Below are 16,239 nucleotides of genomic sequence, written 5' to 3'. Positions count from 1 at the left end.
ATTTTAATCCTCCTGGGAATGGCTAGAGCTGCCTAAAGTTGTAACCTAGCTGCTGTTGTAATATAGCTGCTCCAGTTGTAATATAGCTGCTCCCAGAAAATTTAATACATTTTTACAGAAGGGAGACAAGGATATAAAGGATTACTTAGTTATTCAACAGGGAATAAGGAACATATGGTACTATGAGCTGTAGAAAACAGGAAGAAACCCCACCGATGAACAAAAAATCAACAGAAAATGTGAAGAAGGAAATTTTCCTGCAAAAGTCAGATATTAACCACACCACCATTTTTGGTACCATTCCATTTTGTGAATTAGCTAAAAATATAATTCTTGGCAGGTTTCCACAAATTTGAAAAGATATTTGTTAATCATTGCCACTCATCTGTGAAGAAATCCACACTTACGATCTGTGGGTGGGTGGTTTGGTTTAGTTTGTGTTTTTTTTTCCCTGTCTTTGCTCTGAAAGTGTTTTCTATTTTATGAACATTCAAGATTACCTATGAACCCATTTTTGTATTGCATGAATCTGGAAAAACTCTCCTTTTGTAGCTTATTAAAAAAAAAATTGTTCAGATTAGTTGTCCATATAGGTCTGGATTCTAACTTCTAATAGCTCATTTTTGAGGACAGGATGAATTATCTTCATTCAGTCTCACTGAAAAATAAACAACTGTTGACAAGTATTCAGAAAAAGGAAGTTAACATTCACTTCTTTATTATTAACTTGAAGAATTACAGAGTATCCCAATAATCCATTTCTTTTAAAACCTATGATACCTCTCTATAAGTATATGTATAAGAAGGCCACAGTTATTGTAGCCTGTCTTGTAGCCAATACCTTCTTTTGAGTCAAGTACTGTCCTCTGCCTCCAGGCATTTCAGTAGTAGTTGTTGAAGTGGATCTGAAGGAATTACTTGGCTCTTGTCTTAAAGCTCAGAGCCAAGGAGTGGTATTGAATTGTGTATCTGTTGTGAGTACTGGATCTGTAGACAGAAAATTACCTTCAGTGCGTTAACGGAAAATTCGGTGACAAGGCTGTTTTGAACTTTTCATTCAATTGAGCGTAGTAGCTCTGCCAATGGCCAGGTACTCACCTCTACATTGGTGGGATCTTTGTCTTCTTTCTCTGGCTCTGTTCAACTGACTTCTAATTATAACTCCTCTAACTCTCACAATGGCAAGAAAACAACTAGAAATAGGTAATACGTGCTTTATAAAAGTCTTTACCTCATTTTTCATGAGAATCGGCTAGGAAGAAATCACTCTGGAGAAAAGGAAAGGTGCCATTCGTTTCTTGCTTTAAGTCAAACCTCCTAGTTTGGATGGATTTCTGCCAAAATTTCCATGACGTTCAGTTATATGCTCTCACCTTTATTAGTACAAATATTAATGCATGCGTGTGGTGCGTGACAATATCATTGCTTTTCATGGCACTGTTACTCTCTTGTTAAGAGTGTGACAGAGCCCCTAAAAATATTACTCTTTTAGTACTGCTCAGTCTCTCTTTTAACCACAGTGCTCTTCTGTTCATATTTATTTTACAAAAAAATACACTAAACATGATTTCTCTGGCCTGTGTTATTTCTGCTTGTCATTCTCATACTGTACAGTAATGCAGTTTATTGCTCCTCTGTATTCTTTATGCTGCCATGCTAAGCAAAGAGCTATACATAAAGTAGAAGCTACATGTAGAGTTAGAAAGAGTCTGTTTCTTGGTCATTCTCTGGCATTCCTCTCCATCCTGTTTTATCTCTATTAACTCCACAAATACCAGGGCTGGAACTTCCCAGGAGCTTTAACTGAGTCAGAAGGTAGGTGATAAGGGATTATTTATCCCCACAATAAAAAGTTCATTTGAGTGTTTCTCAGAATGTCCCAAGCTTTGCTAAAGCAGACCTTAGTATATCTACACATTTATTTAGTTTTCAATAAAAGCAGCATCCGGAAAAGCATGCCAGTAGGAGCATCTTGCCTTTTATTCCACTCTGTTTCAGAGAGACTGTAGTTTCCTGCTGTGCTGAGGGTGGCTATCATATAATCTCATTGAAAGGAAATAAAAAGTAATGTGTCGTACAGTCATTAAATATAGATCCAAGAGAATGTCGTGAGAAGTGGGCATATATGCTTATGGTGGGTTGACCTGTCCAGCAGCCGAGCATGGCACAGCATCCCACCGCAGTGGGAACAGGGACAGAATAGGAATAGCAAAAGCAAGAAAATTTTTAGGTCCAAATAAAGACGGCTTGAAGTGTGGAAAGAAAAAAAGAAACAAACCCACAGTGCAATCACTCCTACAAACAGGCCCATACCCAGTCAGTCTTGAGCAATGGCCATTTTGAAGACACCCTCCCTTTACCCTGTACCCCAGTTTGGTGGCAGAACATGGCATTACATGGTATAGAGTATCTCTTTGGCTAGTTTATTTTTGCTGATCAGGCTGTTGTACTTCCCAGCTTCTGTCCCACCTCCTCAGCCTCCCTGTTGTTGGGTTAAAAAAAAAAAGAAATCTTTGATGAAGCTTTGATGCTTTGCAAGCACTGTTTAGCAATGTTCAAAACATTGGTTTTATTATCAGTGCTGTTTTAGCCACAGATCCTAAACACAGCACCATAGGGGCTGCTATAGAGAAAGATAAATCCGTTACAGACAGACTCGGTACAGTAAGCCAGTCGGGAAGTCCCTTTCCATGCATTAATGAGCTGGCAGCAGAGGTGAACGTAACAGGATCACTGTTCAGCACTTAAAATCTTTCAGCTGAAGAAAATAATATTGGCATCGATACTGAGTTAGTGTGGGAGTCAGATGGAAAATATGTTAAGTAAAAAATCTCAAAATCTTAAGTGATAGACTAACTTACTGTGGTTGAGGCAATCCCCCCTTCCCCCTCCATTTTAAAGCTATTAATGTTTTGGGTTTGTTTGTGCGTCTTTTCCCTCAATTACTGTGATTAAGTTTGCCTTGGAGTGGGTGCTGAGGGGCTTGCCTGCATGCAGAACTGTCTTAACACCTAGAGAACCCATCCAGAGGCATTCCCATTTTCCACAGATAAGTCAAGAGCTTCTACATTGTTGAGTGGCTCACATTTCCCCAGGAAGCATAGTGGATAAAGGGCCTTTGAAGTGTCTTATGAAGATAGGGTTGGCCATTACAGGAAGAAAAGTTTGCAGGGGAAAAAAAAAAAAAAAAAAAAAAAAAAAGATTTTTACATAATCTTGAAGTACACTTCTGAGATCAATGAATCCTGTAAAACAGCCAAGAAATTCCATTCCTCTCTTTTTTTTTTTTTTTCTTCTTTTCCTAGTACTGGATTTGCTTTTTAATTGAGTGGAATATGTGTAAGGAGATGATTTGGTGACCTATAGTCTGTCTGAAAGTGCTGTTTTATAAGCTCTGTGTGTGTGTATGAAAAATGTGATGTCGTTATTGCTGTGAGGACTCACGTTTTTAAGTGAACTGTTATCTTGGTTTTGCTGGGTTATTGTATCTATTACCTTTATATAACATAGTATATAGTGTCTAATCTACAGATTTCTTGAACACCTCTCTGGTTGTTTTCTGCTAACAAAATGCAGGAGAAAAACATATCTTTACTTCTGATGAATCATAGCATTCCTCTGCTTTAACTAAAATTCAATTTTTTTAGTAAAACAGGTAAACTTCATCAGGAAGAGTACTTTGAAAAACTAAATTATAAATTCCCAATCAGAGCCCAGTGATACTGGCCAAACAATTTTTTTTGCTACAGTTTTGTTCACAAATATTTACATAAAGAGATGCTGATTTACCATTCTTACATGACCTTGGGAAACTCATCTAACGTTCTACAACCTTAGATCCCCCTAAATGCAGAATCACAGTGCTACTGATATTCTTTGGCTTATTTACATTTAACTTATTTATAGGAATGTTGCCTTGAATACTATTTAGCTGTATATGTATTCAGCAATAAGTGTATGTGTGTACATGTATATGTGGACACAAAGGTTTATTAAGGCATGTTTGGATTTGAATTACTTATTTGCAAGTAACTTCTGTGTAAATCTGAAAACAAATAGAAAAATGCCAATGTAAATTTACAAAATAACCTTTGCAACTTTTTCCATTTTTGGCAACTCATGATTTAATATCACTCATCTAAAAAAAAAAAAAAAAGGATTTTGTCAAATCCATTCTCCAGGACTCTTCAATGGCATAAAATCAGGCAAGTACAAGTACCTGAAAAATGAGAAACTCCATGAAGTGATTTTGGTTCTTCTAATCTAATAGTGGTCTTACTTCAAAGTTACAGTCCAGCACAGAGCTTGGTGTTATACCACAAAATACAGGGGCACTGTATTCAGTTTAAATTGTAAAATTATGTGGTATAAACCTGAATTTGACTTATGTGTCATTTCTACAGCGTAGTAACCTTTCCTGTTTTTCTAACCTTCAGTGAAGTGTAATGTGTTGTCAAACAGATCTGCTTATTAATGCCAAAAGTGACTACGTCAGTTTTAAAAGTGATCTATTACGGGTCCTTGCAAATATATTGAGAGATAAAAATACTTTTAAAAACCTTTTTTTTTAAGGTAAATCAGGCAAAGTATAATTTAGTTTCTGAGTAATGAAAAGGACAAATTCAAGCAAACAAATTTGTTATATCTGTAGAAAGAACTATAGGTATGCAACACGTATAGCCTGTATTCATCCATTTTTCTAATGTCTTTTTTTTTGACATACATTAGTTTGCTTGATTGGGGGATTTTTCTTCAGCATTAGAAGAGTGGAAGAAAGGTACTACTATCTTGTGGAGTTTGATTAAAGTTTAGATCAATAGGGATATGTGAAAATATGTTGTTGTCCGTAACTGTTAGTATTCATATAGACTTCTTCCTTTACATCATAGTAACCTGAATAAAATAATTTTTGTGCCTGTTGCTTTGCCATCTTTTTCTGTACTTGGAATGACTTGTTTAGTAAAATACATTAAGAATTTTCTTTAATTATGGCAAATGAATTGTTGATTTCCTCTAGATACTAATGATGCATGAGCTCACTGGAAATGGGCCGCCTGCTTTATTTCCATGTAATCTTTCAGGCAGTCTTCAAGACACAGAGATAGCTTTTCATATTCAGACAAAAATCTCATTAGCTTCAAGATGAGACTTGTGTGAGGAAGAGAATATGTAGCACAGTGTGAATATTGGAGCTTTGGTACATGGGGAGCATAACTTGGAGTCACACCAGGTTAGCAGTGAGCCTCAGCCCCCCCAGAGGAAGTGTGATTCCTTGACAACCAACTGTCTGGAGGTGAGATTTGCAGGGGAGACTGGATGAGTGTTGCAAACAGACATATTTAATAAAGAAGCTGGTCAGTAGCTGTTCTACTCAGGAGCTTACAAAAATCCCTAGAGGTGGCTATCTTTAGTTTTCATGTACATGAGTACTTTTGAGTCTTAAGATAATCACATCTTGCCAGAACATCAATATTCTCCTTAATTCTCCTAGTGTTTCTGCTAGACTGGAAAAAGAGTACAGTATTTTCACTTCTGAAACTTTGTTAGAAACAAGCTGTGAAAGATTTTGAATATAGGATGAAAAGGTTTCACAGCTTCAAAATACTGAGTCTCAATGAAGTTGCTGCAGAAGTTTTCCATGACATTATACTTCTCCATAGAAGTCTGTTACATTCAACTCGGCTCCCCAAAGCCAAAGAAATTCCCTTGGCTGCTGTAGTTTGTCTCTATGTCATGACTGGGTTTTATTTCAAATATAAACCATTTTTGTCATTCATTGTTATTTTATCTAAGTCTCCCTCTGCCCCAGCTACTCAGCTGTCCTTATGGCAGTATTTTCCATGACCTGCATTTTACATATTTTTTCATTATTTTGCACCATGATAGTCTTTTTTTTTTTCTTTTTCTGCTTTGCTTTCCTATGCTGGAAATGTGAATGTTATTGTGTTCATAAAAAAGGTGGATGGCCAGAAATTTTGACTTCTGCGTGTGCCATGCTGTTTTGATCTGCTGTGCTGGTTCCTGCTTTTGTGTTTCCTACATGTATAAGCGATGACCAAAATATCTACTGTGATTAGACCTTGAAAAGGAATTTTGTTTGTCTAGTGTAAGAGCTAGCTCATTGTGTTTGAGTAGTGTTATAAGGTATGCTGCAAAAGGAGTTGGAAGATGTGAAATGCATCCTAATGATAGCCATAATACATTAATTAGAGTCCATAAATGTATCTGATCTTTTTTTTTGTGAGTAGTTGGAACTAAGGGTGTTGACAAAACTGTTCTAAGATACCAAGAATTACCAAAATTCGGTTCATGAATGGGCACTTGCATGTCCAGGATAAAACGTTCAAGGCTGAAAGAAAGCACAATGTGTTTTACAAGGTTAAGAAAATTCATAACCAGTGTGGGTGATTAACACTTCTCAGAATGATTTATTATATATGCACATTTATTCTTTTCATTTATTTTTACTGAGACAGGGGTGGGTTTTGGTTTATTTGTTTTGGATTGGGCTGGTTTTTTTTTTATTTTTTTTTTTTCCCCAGTTTGGCCCTGCAAAAGAAGGGCTTTCTCTTACTAGCACAGCCCAGGAAATAAAAATATGAAGACAGATTGTTCCCATATCGAAATCCAAATCCTGCACCTGTTCTAAGCAGGATAATTGCTAACAAGCTGCTCTCTTTTTAAAATGCCTGTTATCCACAGAGCTGACTGAGATTCGTGCATTCCTGTGGAAGTGGCATTTTATAAGGACTCTGAAAAGAAACGCCAACATTTGGTTAATAAAGATGTTGACCAGGAAAAGTAATTGTTTGACCATAATCATTCAGACAAGAACTGGAGCAATAGGATCTTATAACATGGTGTATTGTAAAGAGAGTATGAGGGATGAAAATGATAGGTACTTATGCAAATAGATTATAACTGTCCTGTGCCACTTTGTGGATCAGTCTTTTAGTCTCTCTGCTATCTAGGCCATGGGATTACTCAAAAACAGCTGGGAAGGAATGGACACAGTCATTTAATCTCAAATTGTAAGTACCTGCTGCAGTAATTTTCCTGCAAATAGTACACAGCATAATCAAGGCAGTTAGTATTTAATACTAGTTGGAGGATGAGCTGTGTAACAAACTCTGGAAAGACTGCCTTGTTTTTATTATAAGTATTCTCGGCCTGTCTTTTAAAACACCTGACATACAACATGAAACTCTGTCTTTTTATGTTTATCACCTTTTCTTCATGTTTGGGGAATGCAAATGGTAGAGTTTAATGAAGTAGATGCTGGCGGAGTCATTAAGTGATATTGTCTTGATTACATCTCAGCTACAGAGTGAGACTCATTCTCATTCCTACTGCAAAGCAGATTACTTTTGCTTTTCCTACTCAAATGCACTTTGCCCCTGATACTCTTACCAAAAAAAGGGAAGGATGTGATTCTTCATAGAGCTTTCCTGTAGGTTTTGTCCTGGTGACAGTACAGGAACAGTTTAAAAAAAACAAAATAAAACAACCCCAGAACTCTCCAAAAGATAAAAGACGATTCATTGAAGGCTTCAGAAGATGCTGGCAGAAACTGCTACAGACCATGTCTCCTCTAGCTAAGATCCTTCACCTGCCCTTAATGCCTCAACACAAAAACAGGCAATCCACAGATGCTGCTGCGACTTAGTGCTGATGGATTTCAGTTGCAGATACTCACAGTGTAGGTATACACACCAATGTGCATCTGCATGTTTGTAACACTGAGCATGTCAGCCTGGTAAAGTTCACTCCGGATGGCAGAAATAATTGCAGAATCTCTGCTTTTGCTTTACCCAGCTTTACCCAGCAGAAAGAGTTTAAACCAGTGGAATCTGTGTCTTAATTTTTACAGATAAATGATATTTTCGATATTTGCTCATTGCAGCATTTATCAGCTAGGTTGATTGCATCATGGGCAGGTATTTCTATGAGAAAAAGCAGTTTTAATTAAATGCCAGCTCTCAGGATTGGTTTGTCTTTAAAAGTTTGGCTTTAATTTCTTGGCCCGAAGGGAATGATATATTTTAGCTAACCTGTCTCTTTTACAAGAACCTGCAGAGGCACTTCTTAGTCCTCAGGCTGTATCCAGTGCTCTTCAGTGTGCCTGCTTGCACCAATCAGTCTTCTACTGCTTCTGTTACTATTTCCATGGTAGAAATTGCATTGCCGTTTACATAAGTAGTTTTCCAAGATGTAAGAAAAATGCTATTGAGATAATTCAGGTCCCTGACTTATGAATGCAGCACATCACGGCAGTATTTTCTGACCTTTGATGTCTCTTTAGTTGTACACACTTGCTAAAATAAATATGTCTTAAGGGCTTTTTATCCTCATTGATTAACAATAAAACTGTGATAAAACACTGCAACTTGATAAGTTTTAGGAAGGAAACTGTGGGGTTTGTTTTGTGGGTTTGTTGCATTTTTTTTTATTTTTTTTTTCCTGTTTATGCTGCTTACAGGAAAGATTGTAAGTTATTTCAGATAAAAATATGGAAATATTTGAGTTTTTTTTTTTTTTTAAGGTACTACCTCTATTAATTTTAAGTGATTCTTTTTCCCAAATTGATATCACCAATATCTTAAATATATATACTTATATATTACAATATATAAAAGCAATGCAATACTTAAATATTACAATACTTAAAAGCAATACAGTACTTAAAACCATCACTCTTAAATTATAAGCATTTGCATTTCAATGTCAAGGGATAAAAGATATTTCTATATGAAATAAATTTAATGGAAATCCGTTTGATGTTGTTATTTCTATTGTAATAGCAACTTGGGTTATATCTTGTTACATTCAGGTGTAACGCAGCCATTATGGAGGTAATTTTATAGTTTTTTTTTTATTTTCAAAATGAAACATCTGTGTTAGACTCTGTATTTCATTCAAAAATAGAGAAAAGCTCCTCAGAACTCCTGGATGAGGTTACCTGCTGTAGATCGTGAAATTCAAAGCCATTCCCTACTAGTGCTTTAGAAATTTTCATGCTTGCAGTGAACCAGTTCATCATCAGTCTGTAAATTGTGCTTGGAGGGGGAGCATATATTTAGAAATCAGCCTAGAAAAGGAGAGAGGAAAATGCTTCAGCATATTTGGTTTATATTTGCTTGTGTATTTGCTGGATATAGTTTTTCAGCATCTCCTTCTAAAATTTCTTGTTTTGCAGTGGTGAGTGAGATTTAGCATAGAGGGATGCAGAACGGTGGAAATGACTCATGTTCCCCTTTGACAGCCTCAAACTGTAATTTTTCTATGTCCGGTTTCTGCAGATTTTTGTTTTAGCCTTTCTTTTCATTAGTATTGCAAAATTTTGGTGTGATCACTTAAGTACCCTATTTGGAGCCTCTGTAATACCATATAATGCCTTATAATACCATATAAAACTAGTAAAGCCAGACTTGACAGCAAGTTATGCCTTTTTAAAAATTTATTTAGGGGACTTTTCAACAAAGATTAAATGCAGACAATCACAGAGCACAAAGAGGCTAGAACCTCCTTTCAATTGCATTCATCGTGTTCACTGATGGTAGTGATTAAAAGCTCCTGGTGAAATGTGGTCTTTAACATTTGGCAGGAGAGGCCAAAAGCATTAGGTTCTATAACATTGTTGCACCATTATTTGTGTATGCAGTATAATGAATTTTTCTCTTTGTAGCTGTGTTTTAGGTATTACTCAATCACAAATTCCATTCAAAAATATGTATTACTTAAGGTTTGGTGTTGGAAGCAATGCAGATAAATGATTTGTGAAAAGGTACTTTAAATAATGAGAAAACTGGTGATTGTGTTATGCTTTGAGCAGCCATTTTCTGATTCATTAGAGCTAGACTGTAAAATCTAAAATAACATTATAGATAGTATTAAATGTAAACCACCTTATTCAAAAATTTATATTTTTTCAAACCACATTAATAGAAGAACCTATTTTGAAGATTAGATCCTTAAATCTCTATCTGCATGTTCCTTGTTGTTATATGCCAGTTAGCAGTTAGATACGGGGAAACTATATGATGTCAAAAGTTTCTTATTGTACTGCTGTCTATGATGTTTCCTCTTGAATGCCCCCAAAATGACAGCTTCTGTCTTGACAGTGATATATGATCTAAAAACCTATTTAACTGTCTTTTGCTTATGACCATTTTGAAAAGCAGTGCAAGACTAAGAATGTATGTATGAACAGCAGCTTACTCTATTTTAAAATTTGTAACTTCTAGTCCAAGAGTTGCATTGATTAGCATCAGGAAAGTTGATTTGAGATGTCCTTGACAATACTGATTGTACTATGAATTCACCTTATTATAGGAATTTTCTAATATTTCATCAAATCTTTTTCATTAGTGTATATTAACTCCACAAATGTCTTAACAGAATGTTGTCACTCAATATCAGAACATAATAATGACCTTTTAATAATTTCTAATCTAATAATTTGGAACAACTCATAAATTTTATCAAACTACTTTAGTCTAAGTCAGAGATCAGTCCTTTTTATGTCAGTCTCCCAAGATTTTCAGTTAGCTGGAAGCCTGCTTCTTTCTCAATATGGGTACCAGTGAGCTCTGTATGCTCAGTACTAGGTTCATCTATTTGATATTCTTCTTGCAGAAATTTGCAGAAGTGTTTAAAATGGAATTTTATTTTTAGAAATTGAACAATATTCATGTCTGCAGAGAATAACCTTCTGAATAATGAGAACCTTCTAGTTTTTTAGAGGCTTCAGTATATTCATCAAGTTATCCAGCTTTTGTCATTTTAAGTAAATTCTTTGAAATTAGGTTTCATGATTTTCTGAGGGTAACTAACTGTTTTCTCACTGCCACTTGCTTGTATGAGCTGCTAGGTCTTCTATTACAATTGAACTCAGTTAAGTGTCATATGAATAAGACTTACACTGTTATGTTTAGAATATTTTCTAATCTGTGCTTTTAACATTAAAATAATTCTTACTTAAGGGAAAATAATAGCTTGGATCTTCGTTTACATGGAGGATGTAGAAGTTTTGTATTTCTGTGAAAAGGCTGGGGATCCTTGAAATATCACTAGCCAGGGCTGTCCAGAAAGGATTGAGCTACACAATCCTCACATCCTAGGGAGCACCAAAGGGGCTTTTGAAGCTGTTATGCAGACCAACTGTCTTTAAGGCTAATCAGGAAGTTGCTATGGTAATAAGTATTTAATGAGGTGGGAGTCAACCACAAAAAGCTGAAGAAAATGAGTAGATCAGGCAAGTTTGCAAGGGGTTGGGAAACATGAGTGATGAGATGGGAAAGGAAGGTGGATGTAGGAGTTTCTGCTTAGACCATGTTTTTCACCCTGCCTGTGGCAGACAGGAGGCCAGAAGTTTAGTAAAAATAATATGGGCATCAAAGATGTATTGTTGGTTATGGTAATTGGGCTTCTCCTGCATGGTGATGCCTAGAAAAGCTGCACAGGTTTCAGTCTGAAAGGGACTGTCTGCTAATGCTGAGCTGCAGCTGTCCTTAGTAATTTCCTTCTGTGTGCTATAATTGAACATCATTCATTATCTGCTGTTCAATCAGTATCAACACCAGAGAGGAGATTTGTGTAATAATAGAAAAGTACAATTACTCTTACAGCCAGCAGAACTGAGAGCAGCCCAGGCTGGCTGGTGCCCATTTACCACTAATGGCTGGCTTCGGCTGTGGGGAGGGGAAGGCTAACATTGATCAGGTGAGGGAGCTGATCCCGTGAAGACCAGCTATGGTCTAGGGTTTAAACTGAGTAAATAGAGTGGGTGCTTCTCCCATCTGATGAGGCTAAAAACCTCTTAAATGAGCAAGCTTGGGCAGGCCCAGGCCAGGCAGGAGGATGGGGCCCAGGGGGCAGAAGTCATGTTAGAGCAGTGTGGGTCTCCTTGCTGGGAGCTGTGGTGGGCTGACTTCTCTTGTGGGATTGCTTAGTGACTCTGTTAGGGGAATTCTTCTTATGTTTCCTGGAAAAAGAATACTGGGAAGAGAAACTTGTCTTTCATAGGTAGAAATGAACAAGTGAGGGGTCAAAAAAAAAGTTAAAAATTGAAGGCACTGTTAAACATGCTGGTTTGGGTAATGTATGGTATTGATGTGGTGTACACCAGTCAATTAGACACAAGAACATTGTCATTTTCTGTTGCTAAAATATCTCCATTTTGTACTCATTTGTAATTCAAAAAACTAAAATGAAATAATGTGTATGTGAAGAAATATTAATATGCCTTTGGAAACTTATAAAACATAGCAGGAGGTACCTTTCTGCACCTGCTGAGGTGGCAGATCTGCCATGTCTCTCTGCCTTTCTGTCCAGCAGAAAGGGGAAGGCTAAAAAAATATCCTTGCTGTGTACATGCAAGATGAACAAACCCAGGATCTCAGATCAAACAGGGAAGACTCCAAGTAATCTCTCCTGTGGCATTTGCTCATTCGGTGAAGAAGCAGCCATGCGGGGCTGCATGTTGTGGCCTCAGGTCCTGGGGAGGTGGAAGAGAAGTTTTTAGGTGGTATTGTCTTCAAGTGCAGGCTTTTTGCCTCACCTGCTATTTAGTTGGAGCTTAATGGGAGCTTGTGTAGATCGTGAAGCCCTTGTGTAATGTAACTCAACTTTGTGAGCAGGCTGAAGAAGAATCTTTTGAGAAGTACCTCCCAGATTTCTTTTCACAGAGAGTCTTGCCACAGCAGTGTAATTTTGAGATAGTAAAGGCATGGGTGACTCTGGCAGAGAAATGTTTATGCTTGCCAGCTATAGATAATAAAAAAGATATTTTCTGTGAGAGAAAGTTAGGATTGTCATACTAGTTCTGTTGTTTCTGTTGTTAGATATTAATGTGTTCTTTGGTCTCAAGCTGTACCATGAACACAGGTGATGTATTGCTACTACTGACAAACCTGAATGGCATCTGGCTGTAGTCAATAGGAGTTAAACATGTGACCACAGAGCATGTAACTAGTAGTTACAGAAGCATTCATTTAATATTTGCTATAAACCACTGTTGGTTTGTTTTTTTTTTTTCATAAATAATACGGGAACAATTTACAGTTGAGCTACTGCATAGACAAGAAGAACTGTGTAGCATCAGATGGAATACTTGGAGCTTCAGGCAGTTTTGTAAATGTATTCTGTTACAAATAAGTTTAATAGTGTGCATTAAAAAGGAAGTGTATTTAAACCTTTATGGTCCATACCATGTTAGGTGGAATTACAGTAAATTGCTACATTTCATTCCTGTAATTGTCTTATAAACTGCTAGTTGGTATTGTCCTGAAATCTATGTTCAGCACATTTTAACATGAGTCGTATTTTGGACAGCTTTTATAAGTTCTTTTGATTCTCTCTTATGGGAATATGTACATATATGTGTTTAAAAAAAAAAGAGAGATCTCTATTTAAAAAAGCTTAAGAGTTCAACACCTTTGGATGACTCTGTGTACTGTTGAGAGGAGAGGGATCACGATCACCTCCCATGCGGTGATTATGAGTATGCCCAGAATAATTTTCCTATTGCTAATAGTTCTAGAAATATATGATTATGAAACATGGTCTTTTCCGTTTATTTTATTTTTTTTTCCATTCCTGTAGGAACTTGGAAGTAACAGCCCTCCACAGAGGAACTGGAAGGGAATTGCTATTGCGCTCCTGGTGATTCTAGTTGTTTGTTCACTCATCACTATGTCTGTCATTCTTTTAACCCCAGGTAACCTGCTTCTTTATTTATCTTACTGAAGGTGTATGATTCATAATGCAGTCATTTAAATATAAATGTTAAAGTATCTCTTGCTCTTTAGCGTTTTAACTTCTGGCTACTATACATTTGGTGCCTGTAGGGACTTGAGTTACAGGAGGCCTTGTGGAGTAGAAGCATTTGGCTTTGGCAGTAGGTCCTTAGGATTGTGCCAGTCTTGAGATGGCTACAAGCAATCCTTATTAGCCTCAGCAGGTATGACCTGACTTTAAGATTTTGTCACTTGGTGCAATTTCAAATTCACAGATGATCTAGGAGAAAGCTGTATGTCATGGAAAACTAATGCCAAGAATGCAACTTCTCACTGAATCAGAAGCACGCATCTTTCATATGTACTTGCACAAGCTTCTTCCCCTTTCCTTCTCTCAAAAACAAAGAGAAGAGAAATTACTTAATGGTTCAGTTACAGAAAAAAACAGGATGAAAGGCAAGTAGTAGACAAAAAAAGCAGTTGAACATATAAAATAGTTAAGATTTCTCTTTTTTTTTTTTTTGGTGGTTGTTGTTCCAATTTGATCCAGGTTATTTTTCTAAAGGTTTTCTTTTTACTGCTGGGGCAGCAACCATTTAACTGTGTCTAGAAACCTAAGAGAAGGCAAAACTACACAAGTTTAAAAGAAAAATATCTTTTTTTTTCCTCAGATTTAAAGTTATTATTTAAAATACTTGATTGGATGCCTACGTAGTAAATATTGCTGAGCAAATATTCTGCCATGCAAGTGCCCAGTTTGTGTAACTGAAAAGGTTAATGAAGTGGTTTTTAGTTAAGTAATGGTTCCAGACAATTTGGCTACTGGATGAAATGATCAAGGGAAGCTGCTTGGGTCTGTGCATGAGCAAATATAGTATTAGACTGCTGCTGCTTGAAAGGAAGGTGGTGAAACTGAATAGGAAAGCATCAGAAAGCTTTGCTTGTTAAGAGGGAACGAGACAGCTGGAGACAGTATGGAGGAATACTATGGAATATTCTGTTTCCTGTTTTGTATAAGTATCACATATGCATGGTGCCATCCAAGGAGTGATAAATGACTTTGCTTATTTCTACTTAGAACATTTTGAGAACAATAAAAGCAGAATTGCACTGCTGTGTAGTCTCATTGTATCAGAGTTTCTTCAAGGAATCATGAAAAACAGATGTTGAGGGCAAATGGTGGCCTTGTGGTCCTGGTACACTTTAAGACAGAAAACTGTTTTTCTTTTCAGGGAGAGGTGACTTTTTTTTTTAAGGCTTGTAAAATCTCAAAAGTGTTATGCTGGACTCCGCAATAATAAACATCGGTTCTGCCTCTAATTTCTATATATAATTATTAATGATATAGAAACATAAATCAAAGTCTTTGAAGGCACTTGTGGAAAAAAGAATAAACAACCTAGGGAAATTTAATTTATTTTTTTTTATTCTATGTTAAAAAAGCTCAGAGAATTACAGCATCTCAAAATCCAGAGAGCGTGCTTGAAAATTGGATGTAAGCTGGGACCTACATTTCAGTTGAAGTCATGCGAGTGAAAACTAGTTCTGTCAGCTCAGATGTTCCGAGATGTCCCATAGAGACCCTAAAGCTTGATATAAATAAAAACCTATTTCCTAAAATGGTCTAGGTCTGTAAAACTGGGGTTTCTTGCAGGTCAGAAGTGCTTTCCAAAAAAAGCTGTGGAGCTGTCTTGATTCTAATCAGTGCTGTTCCCCTTCACTTTTCATGATTAATTAGTTGGTTGTTTTTTAATTTTGAAAATATTCTGTTACTCTGCCAGTTTGCTGGCAGGTACTAAGCGCTCTAGCTGAAGTTACATGGTTTTCAATATATGTAAGCTCACTTTGGGATATCTAGCATTCGAGGGGCGGGAAAACATTCTCACAGGTCTGGCTATTACAAGGTGCTTAGTTCTATGGTGCTACAAATCTGTTGTTATAAATACTTGGTTTTGAAAACTCTTCTCATAAAATATAATATTTGTGAATTAGAATGTTCAGTGCAATAATGAGAATTGTCCTATACTACCTTGGGATGGTTCAGAGGGCAGTGCTTATTATTTCTAATACTGTTTTGAGCATCAGAGACTTCTTTCCCTGATTAGTTCTGCCTGTACTGATGGGTCCTTTTTAGATTTCATGTAAATTCCCCTGAAGACTGTACATCATGCTCTTTCTTTTTATGGAGATTATAAGAATTTCAGATGGTGGTTGCTCAGAGGTCTAATTGTTTTGTTGAAAATTTTGCAGAGGCAAAAGTATATTTACTGATATGCAAAAACCAACAGAAATTCTCTTTTTTGCCTGCAATTATTTATACATTGTCCACAATATAAGAAACTCTGAGGTCCCTGTGCACTTTAACAATTGTCATTTGACCTTACTCAGACTTTGAGCAATAGCTTTCATGCCTTTTATGATGAAGTGATCGAGGCTTCCATATAAAATAACAAGCTTTTAAAGGAAAATCTTCTAAGTTACATGCAGAAGGCATCAAAGAGGC

General features: G+C 36.5%; 1 protein-coding gene across 2 annotated transcripts in view; it reads left to right on the top strand.

Annotated features, from left to right (window-relative positions):
* Positions 1-16,239, top strand: part of DPP10 (dipeptidyl peptidase like 10) — a 563,373-nt gene that overhangs the window by 308,850 nt on the left and 238,284 nt on the right. For both annotated transcript variants that reach the window (XM_061479197.1, XM_061479109.1), the window contains exon 2: positions 13,603-13,717. In XM_061479197.1, the coding sequence (XP_061335181.1) occupies positions 13,603-13,717 (115 nt within the window). The remainder of the gene's footprint in view (positions 1-13,602; positions 13,718-16,239) is intronic.

This window comes from Pezoporus flaviventris, unplaced genomic scaffold (genome assembly GCF_033815535.1).
Source record: "Pezoporus flaviventris isolate CSIRO_AGI_PZ_B2104156 unplaced genomic scaffold, CSIRO_AGI_Pfla_v1 ptg000001l, whole genome shotgun sequence".
Taxonomy (NCBI): Eukaryota; Metazoa; Chordata; class Aves; order Psittaciformes; family Psittacidae; genus Pezoporus; species Pezoporus flaviventris.
This window is presented reverse-complemented; position numbering and strand designations above follow the sequence as displayed.